This window comes from Mustelus asterias, chromosome 5, assembly GCF_964213995.1.
Source record: "Mustelus asterias chromosome 5, sMusAst1.hap1.1, whole genome shotgun sequence".
Taxonomy (NCBI): domain Eukaryota; kingdom Metazoa; phylum Chordata; class Chondrichthyes; order Carcharhiniformes; family Triakidae; genus Mustelus; species Mustelus asterias.
In genome coordinates this window covers 105,238,929-105,250,093 of record NC_135805.1, presented here as the reverse complement: position 1 = coordinate 105,250,093, position 11,165 = coordinate 105,238,929, and the positions used below count along the sequence as shown (strand labels likewise).

Sequence of the window (11,165 nt, the reverse complement as noted above, 5' to 3'; positions counted from 1 at the left end):
GTGAGCCTGGGGTTGAGGAAAGAAAGCTAAATGATTAGAAGCTAGGGTGGGTTAATTGGATCTTAACAAGCTCAGTAAGGGTGGGAGGAGAATATGTGGAGTTTGGATCGGGACGAGGACATGTGTTGGCAGAAATAATAGTATTGTGGGCTTCAATTTGAGTTGAACCCCTCATTTTTAATATAAAACTTCAGAGGGACAAGTTTACAATTTTTCTACTCTCCACCCATCTTGGGGGGGGGTGGGTGGGGGGTGGGTGGGAAGTAGCAGGATTTAATTGTGCAAAGGAAGCAGCTGTACGCGAATTATAAATTACAGATTATATTTTAATACTTTAATCTCCCAAACTCAAGAACTGAGCTTTCATCTGAAATCAAAACGATGCTGTCAAATCGGGATAACACTTCGATTTGACAAGAGTTGGATTTTCCGTAGCCTTTAGTCAATCTCATCTGGTGTGCCAACAACACTTTGCTAACCTGAAGAATTTAACTGGTTGGCTCAAGCAATCCCAGTGCTTCAGTGTGAAGATAATTGAAGCATTTCATCACAATCTGTTTTCACTAGCTTGTCCTGCAGACACTTGCAATGTTCAACTTTTTGAGGGTGCGTTTGGGAAGGTGCTGTGGTGTATCCTTAACATACTGGGAGGAGAACTGGAACTTTGCAGTTCTATATTCCATGTGTTCCCATCTATTTCATGTTACTTTTTCCCTGAAGGTTTTAAATCTATCTCGTTTGTTGTTGAGTACAACAAAGTTTCCGACGCCAAGTCTTTTGCAGGATATTAATACTTGAATGGGTGTGCAGCATGCTTCTGAATTCCCTATTCTTTATGCTTTTGCATTCCCTATAGCTTTAAATTGAGGGGTGATAGATATAGGACAGATGTTAGAGGTAGGTTCTTTACTCAGAGAGTAGTAAGGGTGTGGAATGCCCTGCCTGCAGCAGTAGTGGACTCGTCAACATTAAGAGCATTCAAATGGTTATTGGATAAACATATGGATGATATTGGAATAGTGTAGGTTAGATGGGCTTTAGATTGGTTTCACTGGTCGGCGCAACATCGAGGGCCGAAGGGCCTGTACTGCGCTGTAATGTTCTATGGTGGAAGGGGTGGGGGGATTTCCGCTCCCATTTCCATCAGATTGAATCGGTGACTGGAGCAGGAAATCCTGTGAGGCCCAAATTGCATTTTGCGCTGATGTAAAGGCGTGACACGATTGTCCTGGCCCCTGCCAGTGGCATAACAGGAATCCCAGCATTCAACATCGGGGATCCCATTACAATAAATTAGCGCCTAGTTATCGGGCCTGATAATGCTCCCACTCCATTACATTATCCGTGCACATTGGCGTGGTCTCCCATGGCACGCACCTGGTGGACAGAGGAGCACAGGTAATTGCGTCACTTGGGAGAGAGGGTCATGTCCAGGCACTGCCCCCGGGGTATGGCGGGTGGAGAGAAGAGGTATTCCATTTTTATTGTATTGGGCGCTGCTTTTAAAGCTAGGTTTCTGGCAGAGTGGGCTCTGCCAGTGTGAAGTTGTGGGACCTGCACCCTCTTTTTTTTTAAACTAAGTGCCTGAAAATATGACCGAGAAAGATAATTGGGCCCAGCTGCTTCAATGCTGCTTTTCCTGCCTGCTGAGACACTCTGCAAACAAAAATCATGTGCCAGTCTTATTTTGCTGATTTAAAAGTCCTGCTGAGAAAAGGTTGCAATTGTATATTACCATATGTGTCAGAACACAATTAACCCTTAAATCCTAAAAGTTCTGATTTTGACACTTCAGCAAAGCTTGATATTGTCCTTTGATAAAATAAAAAGGTGATATCTCAAGTTTACAATCCCCCCCACTCCCAGCATTTGATTGTTCAGTCCTTGGCTTGACATTTTGTACACTTTTTAAAGGTGTTGAAGTATTGTATATCGATTAAACTAACTATTTCTGTTCTTTGGTGTCAGGCAATTTACAAAATGGTATCATCTGTGATGAAGATGCCAGAAGATGAATCGACACCAGAAAAACGGACAGATAAGATTTTCAGACAGATGGACACAAACAACGATGGTATGTAACAAAGGAAATGGATCAGATGTGTAAGCAAAGAGTCTGTGGTTTCCTTGCAGCATGAAGCCAGTAACTAAAAGGATGCATGTTTATATTGGTAATAGGAGAGGAGCATTCACTGCACAGTGAAGTGGACCATTTGGTTTCACTATCTTTGAAAAAGGAGAAAGGCAAAGCCATAAATAAATCATAAGACAGTTTATTACTTGGAGGAAGGATGGATAGAAATGAGAAGTTGGAGCATTTTAGTCACATGAGAATGTCTGTTTGGAGTTTCAAAGCACAAGTCAGGAGTGCACTTTTCTGGCTGAATGCAGTTCCAACAACTTTCCAAGAATGGTGGTGGAGGTGAGCCAGGAAATCACAGACTGGTGAGTCTCATGTCAGTGGTAGGGAAACTATTGGAGAAAATTCTGAAGGAGAATTAATCTCCACTTGGAAAAACCATGGGTTACTTAGATAGTCAACATGGCTTTGTCAGAGAGGTCACGCCTAACAAATTTGATAGAATTATTTGAAAATATGATCGTGTGTGTGTGGATGATGGAAGTCCAGTTGATGTAGTTTTTATGGATTTTAGCAAAGTCTTTGACAAGGTCCCACGTGGGAGACTGAAAAGGTTGAAGCACATGGAATTCGGGGAAACTTGGTGAGATGGATCTGAAACTGGCTTAGTGATATGACACAAAGGGTGGTGGGAGTGACGGGAGGCTAGTGTTCAGTGGCGCACCACAAGATCCCGTGCTGGGACCTTATTGTTTGTTATATACATAAATGATGTCGATGATAATGTGGGGGGAATGATGAGTAACTTTGCAGATGACACCAAGATTGGTAGGGTGGTTAATGCTAAATAAGGTCGTAGGTTGCACGAAGATGTAGATGGGATGGTCAGAACAGTGACAGATGGTATTTAACCCTAATAAATGCAAATTGATGCACTTTTGAAGTAACAAGACAAGGGTGTTTTTAATGAATGGCAGGACACTAGGAAGCTCAGAGGAAGTGATGGATCCTGGAGTTGTACAGAATTTTGGTTAGGTCACAGCTGGAGTACTGTGTGCAGTTCTAATCACCACACTATAGGAAAGATGTGATTGCACTGGAGGGGTACAGCAGAAGTTGCCTGGGATGGAGCATTTGAGCTATAAGGAGAGACTGGATAGGCATGGATTGTTTTCTTTAGAGCAGAGAAGGCTGAGGGGGGATATGATTGAGGGGTATGGACAGGGTGAGCAGGAAACGGATGTTCCCCTTGGTTGAAGGGTCAAGGCGAGGCAGTATGGTTTTAGGGTAAGGGGCAGGAGATTCAGAGGGGATTTGAGGAAAAACTCTTTTCACCCAGAGGGTGGTGGAAATCTGGAATGCACTGCCTGGGAAGGTAGTGGAGTCTGGAAACTATGCAACTTCCAAAGTACTTGGATGAAACGTCATGGGGGCAATTCTCCCAAAAAAATTCTAAGTGTCGAATTTGCGTAAAAACTGGAGTAAATCACGTTGGTTTTTTCAGCGGGATTTTCAAAAATGAATCTCTCTCACTCTGTGCACTGCAGAGTGGACAGTGCCAAGATGCTCCCCTTGGGCAGTGCTGGGGTGGAGGCTGGCATTGCCAGGCTGGCAATTCCCAGGGGACACTCCCCCCGGCACCTGACACTCTGGGGGGGGGGGGGGGGGGGGGGGTCTTCGATGGTCTCCCTTCACTTCAGTGGGATCAGGCTACCAGCTCACTGCAAGTGGAGAGCTATACTAAACCCTGATGGAGTGAATGACTCCTGGGAAAGGGGTTGGGGGAGAGAGTGATGCTCCCGGGCCCACTAATACGATTTAAATGATGAAATTAGCATTTGAATACATTATACAGCTCCGCACTGATTTTCTGGCACAGAGTTGACAGAGGCTTGTGGAGACTGTGGCGCCCCTATAACACTCCAGGATATGGGATTAGTGCAACTTTTGTCGGTGCCGACCCAATGGGCTGAAGGGCTTTTTTTTTTGCACTAAGATTCTGTGGGTGGAATTTTCCCATCCTGCCCACCACGGGAATTGTAGTGGGCGGGACAGGACCATTGCAAAGGTTCATTGACCTCGGGTGGGATCTTCCGGTCTTGGGATGAGCACGACTGGAAAATTCTGCCCTATGACTCTCTATAACAACATCTCGACCAAACCTGCTTGACTGGCACCCCATTCACTACAGAAAGCATTCGCTCCCTCTCCCACTAGTGTAGAGTGGTAGCAGTATGTATCATCGACAAGATGCAGCAACTTTCAAACCTGCAACCTCTCTTCACTGAGAAAAACAAGGGCAGCCAATCCATAGGAACACCACCACCTTTGGCTCACTACCAAGTTGCACACCATCCTGACTTGCAATTACAGTGGAGCCCCGATTTAGCGCGAAATCGGATATTACACGATCGCGCGATGGACCCTTTTTACTATTTCCGGTTTAGTGATTTAGCGCGACCCCGATAACATTCGCGATCACATTTTATGGACCCCAACCATCGCATTAAAATGGGGCTCCACTGTATATTGATATTCCTTCAGTGTTACTGGGTCAAAACCCTAGAGGTCGCTCCCTAAAATCACTCTGTCGATACATGCACCACTTGGACTATAGCGACTTATCCTGGATGGTGTTAAGCTTTGAGTGATATTGTAGCTGGACTCATCCAAGCAAGAGGAGAGTATTCCATTACACTCCTGACTTGTGCCTTGTAGATAGTAAACAGGCTTTGGGGAGTCAAGAGGTGAGTTACTTGCCACAGGATTCCTTGACTTTGATCTGCTGCTGTAGCCACAATATTGATATGGCTGGTCCAATTCAAGTTCTGGTCAATAGTAACCCCCAGGATGCTGATAGTGAGGGATTCAGTGATGGTGATGCCATTGAATGTCAAGGGGTGGCTTGATTCTCGCTTGTTAAAAATGATCATTGCCTGGCAGTTGTGTAGTGTGTATGTTGCTTGCTGCTTGTCAGTCCGAACCTGGATATTGTCCAAGTCTTGCTGCATTTTGGACATGGACTGTTTCAGTATCTGAGGAGTCGTGAATGGTGGTGAACATTGTGCAATCATCAGTGAACAGATGGAAGGGAGGTCATTGATGAAGCAGCTGAAGATGGTTGGGCTGAGGGACAATTTTACACTTGGCAGTTTATTCTGTAAATTTCAAAGAAAAGCAGAGTACATAATTTGTCAAATCATTTGGAAAGAAGCCAGCGGTTTCCAAAAGGAGAGAGGAGGTGAAGCCAGAAATTCGAGCAGTATAGACCAGATTTCTATATATAAATTCATACACTATAGGATGTTCAGAAAATCAGTTTTACAATACAAATGAACTCTCTTTTTAAGGCTACCATTCATAATTCCAAAAGTCTGTACTCACTCTTGCTGTCCCATGATCTCCAAACCCATCAATAATGGTCCTTTCTAGTTTGACACTGCAGATTACATTCAACAGTTCACATAACTGCCAATTTCCATTAATCACGATTGGCTAAAAGCCAACTCCATGGGCCATTTTCTTTTATATGTTGCAAAAACTTGGTTTATTTGCACACCAGCATTTCACTCCAAACTACACAGAAGAGTTAGTGGGGAAAGTCCAATAACGTTGACTATTTTTAAAATGAGCAGTAATGCCCTAAACTCTTGTGATTTAACACCTATTGTAGCAGCAAGGCCTGGACAATACCAGGCTGGGGCTGACAAATGGCAAGTAACATTCACCACAGAAGTGCCAGGCAAAGATTTGCGGGTTAGGTTGATTGGCCATGCTAAAAATTGCCCTTAGTGTCCTGAGATGTGTAGGTTAGAGGGGTTAGTGGGTGGATATTGGGGTAGGGCCTGGGTGGGATTGTGGTCGGTGCAGACTCGATGGGCCGAATGGTCTCTTTCTATATTGTAGGGTTTCTATGATTCAATGACCATCTTCAAGAGAAAATCTAACCATTACCCCTTGATATTCAATGGCATTACCATCACTGAATCATCCACTATCAATGTAATGACTTCAATCGGGCCATTAAGGTTGGCCTATTGGAGTATGAACTCCCTGATTAAGGATCTCGGACCAAGGGCGCATGTGGTCTTGGAGGCGCAACTGTGCAGTGGGATCCCGCCTGAGCATGTCCCTGCTCAGATGGAATTTATGATGTGGAGATGCTGGCGTTGGACTGGGGTGAACACAGTAAGAGTTTTAACAACATCAGGTTAAAGTCCAACAGGTTTATTTGGTAGCAAATACCATTAGCTTTCGGAGCGCTGCTCCTTCATCAGATGGAGTGGAAATGTGCTCTCAAACAGGGCACAGAGACACAAAATCAAGTTACAGAATACTGATTAGAATGCAAATCCCTACAGCCAACCAGGTCTTAAAGATACAGACAATGTGAGTGGAGGGAGCATTAAGCACAGGTTAAAGAGATGTGTATTGTCTCCAGACAGGACAGCCCGCAAGTCCAAGAGGCAAGCTGTGGGGGTTACTGATAATGTGACATAAATCCAACATCCCGGTTTAGGTCGTCCTCATGTGTGCGGAACTTGGCTATCAGTTTCTGCTCAGCGACTCTGCGCTGTCGTGTGTCGTGAAGGCCGCCTTGGAGAACGCTTACCTGAAGATCAGAGGCTGAATGCCCATGACTGCTGAAGTGCTCCCCCACAGGAAGAGAACAGTCTTGCCTGGTGATTGTCGAGTGGTGTTCATTCATCTGTTGTACACACGACAGCGCAGAGTCACTGAGCAGAAACTGATAGCCAAGTTCCGCACACATGAGGACGGCCTAAACTGGGATGTTGGATTTATGTCACATTATCAATAACCCCCACAGCTTGCCTCCTGGACTTGCGGGCTGTCCTGTCTGGAGACAATACACATCTCTTTAACCTGTGCAGAATGCTCCCTCCACCCACATTGTCTGTATCTTTAAGATCTGGTTGGTTGTAGGGATTCGCATTCTAATCAGTATTCTGTAACTTGATTTTGTGTCTCTGTGCCCTGTTTGAGAGCACATTTCCACTCCATCTGACGAAGGAGCAGCACTCCGAAAGCTAATGGTATTTGCTACCAAATAAACCTGTTGGACTTTAACCTGGTGTTGTTAAAACTCTTACAGATGGAATTTCACATTGGCCCCAAGCCTAAACCGCCCGCCCCCCCCCCCTCCCCCCATCCTCCGAGTCAGGTGCCCCACAGCTTGAGCCAGCTCGTGGAAATGCCTTCCGTGCCCTTTGCTGCCGCACGGAGGCATTTCCTGTACAGGCTGCTGCTGCATACCTTCTACCGCATCCTTGCCCATCGCCCGGACACCTTGGCAGGCCTTGTTGGTGGCGGAGGGATCTCCCCCCCTCACCCCCCCACTATCTTGGGGACCTGGGGTAGAGGGTGCTGCACGCAGCAGTGCTGTACAACCGTATGTTTTACCAGTTCATGGGCTCCCAAGCGTGCCCTTTTTGCAATCTTGTGGAGTGCGTGGACCACGTCTATATATTTCGTATTATAGGCTGCACAACCTTTTCAGTTTTCTCAAAAATCTTTTTTTGATGTTTTGTTTGCACTTCAGCCCCACGCTCCTGGTCTACGGGCACCTGGTGTGGAGAGGGGGGTGGAGGAGGACCTCCTCCTGTTCCTGGGCCTGGCAAGGCGTGCCATCTATAGGTCCAGGCAGCAGGCGATTTGAGGGGGTCGTCCCCTCTACCGCAGCTATGTTCACGGCCAGGTGTCCCTGGAGTGGGAGCATGCGGTGTCCAAGGGCGCCGCCTTGTTGATGCCTTCTGTGCCCGCTGGGCACCGCAGGGACTGGGGTGTATTATTGACCCCATTAATCACATTTTAATTTGATGTTTAAGTTTCCTTTCTGCTTTGTCTTTTGCTTCAGGTGATTCCCCTCCTTTTAGGAAGTTGTCCCTTTTGAGTTGCCCCTAAGTTAATTTGATTTTGTTTGTTTTTTTTGGACACAAATATGTCCCTGATTAAGGATCCAATTGACGGGTCAATCAGGGACATCTTTTTTTGCCTTGTGCATAACCAAGAGTGTCAGTTCCTCTGATACCTCCAGAGATAGACTGCTAACTACTAACACTCTGTGTACTGCTGTTAGAGTTTGTAAATAAAGGAATTTTGCTGAAAGGACTTCTGCCTCCGAGGACTGATTACAATCAATATGAAAAATGACCATGCACGTGCACAGATTGGTGTAAACAATGGGGATAAGTGGCAGGAAATTCAACAGATCTGAGATTTGTAATATAAACACCCAAGTTTGAAAGACTTAATTAAACAAGGAAAGGAAGGTTAAACATCACTGCCACCCCAATCCACCTTCAAAAATGTATGGTTGGAAATTCTGAATGTCCGGGAAGGAGCTGTGCTGAAAACCTAGAATAGAAAGTCAGCATTATATTTATATCTTTCATGACGTCCGACATCCCAAAGCACTTTGTAACCACTTTTTGAAATGTAGTAATTGATGTAATGTAGGAAAGGCCAGTTCTTGCATTGCAAGATCTCCAAGAACAATGTAGTTGTGACCAGATAATCTATTATAGTGATGTTTGAAGGAAAAATTGGTCTGGACACTCGGGGTAACTCCCTTTGTTACTCTTCAAAGTAATGGCCTGGGATATTTGTGCTCACCTGAGCAGGCAGACATGTCTTGGCTTAACACCTCCCCCTTTGTCAGTGAAGCAATTCTTCATTGCTCCAAGATGTCAGCCTAGCTACTGTTTCAGAGATTGTCAATTCCAGGAATATAGTAGCAAACTTAGTCGATGTTGGTAAGGCACCTTTCGCCTTCTGTTCATTCAGTATATAGTTTCAGTCTGCAAAGGCTTTTGACACTGAGTTACATGAGGTTAAAGTTATGACTGGCCACTGTTTTGACTCCCTCTTTATTTAAGAGCTTTGCACCTCTCTCATTCTGTTGAGATAATGGATGGCTCTCTGATCCCCATAGTACAACAGTGTGTACAATCATTTCAAATGTGCCAGTTTGTTACAATTCCATCAACAGATGCCAACAGCCCAAAGCCACTTGTCAGGGGTGCACAAGCAATTGGCACCCTCGAGGTGACATTTTAATCTGCAACTTCTTTTGTAAATGGACAAGATAAACTATTGCCAAAATGGAATAGTGCAGGTTACAAAATTAGTTTGTGTTTCCTTGTGCACAATGCTGAACTATAAACTGCAACTAATGATAAATTAGGGCTAAAACATTCCCAGTCTGTCTGGCTGCACTGTTTAACATGCTTCAAATTGTAATACATTCCAATGAGCAAATATGCAATTAAATTGACATGGTGTTGAACTATAAGAAATAAAATTTTACCACCTATATCCATCTTAAGTGTTGTTCAATTGATGGAGTTTTAAACTTGGTGCTGGAAAGGTGGGTGTGTGAATGAAGTCTGTGTTCCATGTTTTGTGAGACAGCCATGACCCGCTTCTTAAAAATTTTATTTCTAGGTAAACTCTCTCTTGAAGAATTTATAAAAGGTGCCAAGAGTGATCCTTCCATTGTCCGACTACTACAGTGTGATCCAAGCAGTGCAAGTCAGTTCTGATTTGAGGAAGATTTGTCTGGACAGTGATAAAGAACCACTGGCTTGGCATTCAAGCTTGGCTTGCAGCAGATGCCTTTCACTCATTCCTAATGGTTTGGTGGACAGATTCAGTTGCCAGGCTTTACTGTATCATGCATTAAAGTGGCTGGCATTCTGTTCTTTGCGGTTACATAAATGCAGTAATGGAGCATTGCAACAGACAAACACAAAAGTTTAAGGTTATGTTTACATGCAGTTGTCTTGTTTTTTTTTTGAATGCAGTTAATGTATCTGATGTTTAGTTTCAAAGAATTATGAGTTGGGGGGGTTGTAAATATTCAGTGAATGACTATAGATATGTTTATTTGAGTCTAGATCATAGCCAGGTGTTGAAATAACAAATGTAGCTGATGGCTATAAAGCTTATCAAATAAGGCGCCTGTCACTTCATGGCTTCTATTCTGTAAGAAAATTGCTTGCACTTGAAAAATGTTGGGCATTTTTAAACAAATCTTTATGATGGAATGTAGTTTGATAATGAAGGCAAGTCTATATATTTAATGTAATGCTATTTCGCTTCCCCTGTTTTCAAAGCTGGTTTGATCCATATATTCATACTGATTAGTTTTATCTTACTCGGTCACGAGTGAGCGTGTCACAACTACTAGTGATCATAACATTTTAATATTTGCCTATTATGCAAGATATATTGATCACTAATTTAAGTCAATTTTTTTATTAAATCAAGGAAAATCTGTTTTTAGGGTTGCACGAGGAGAAGGCAAAACTTTCAATTTATGTTGGCAGAATTAAATGTTTAATGTGGTGGGGATTATTGGAGGAAAGGGCAACTTATCTGGAAATTATTTGCTGTTACTGATGTATTGCAACATTTTTTTTTGCAATGTTTCTGTATTTTCAGCTGTCGGTAGTTCAAATCTTGTGCATCTCAGTGTTACTAGACATCTGCCTACTGCTGAGAAATGTAGCAAAATAAAGCCTACCTTTTCTTGTCATTGTGTTTATTTTTAAATATCAATAGCTTCCTTCTGCAACATTGGGATTCTATCTTGCCCACCCGCACCCCTCCATTCCAGATAAATGGCATTTACCATTTTAGTGGTAACAAATCTGTACATCTTTGGACATAAAGGGGCAGTTTAGCATGGCCAATCCACCCAACCTGCACATCTTTGGAGTATGTGAGGAAACCGGAGCACCTGGAGGAAACCCACACAAACACTGGGAGAACGTGCAAACTCCACACAGCGCCAGGGACCTAGGTTCAATTTCAACCTTGGGTGTTTGAGAGGCAGCAGTGCTAATCACTCTGTCACCCGTATTATAGATCAATTTTAATACTGATATTAAATCTTCCAGAAAATGTCATCAGTTCAGAGGGTACAAAAAAATGCTTAACTTGTAAAGCAGATTATTTTTTTTAAATTCTTGCTCTGCAAGCATTGATATTTTCGTTGTCTTGAGACCGTAAAGTACAAATTTCAAAGCAACTGTAGAATTTGTAGATCAGATGATCTCTTTTA

The 11,165-nt window shown here is 43.6% G+C and overlaps 1 protein-coding gene across 2 annotated transcripts in view; it reads left to right on the top strand.

Moving 5' to 3' along the window:
• The window catches only part of LOC144493731 (hippocalcin-like protein 1), a 58,334-nt gene extending 47,698 nt beyond the window's left edge, over positions 1 to 10,636 (top strand). For both annotated transcript variants that reach the window (XM_078213139.1, XM_078213140.1), the window contains exons 3-4: positions 1,969 to 2,074; positions 9,545 to 10,636. In XM_078213139.1, coding sequence (XP_078069265.1) covers positions 1,969 to 2,074; positions 9,545 to 9,642 — 204 coding nt within the window. In that variant the 3' untranslated portion in view covers positions 9,643 to 10,636. The remainder of the gene's footprint in view (positions 1 to 1,968; positions 2,075 to 9,544) is intronic.
• Positions 10,637 to 11,165: the final 529 nt, after the last annotated feature.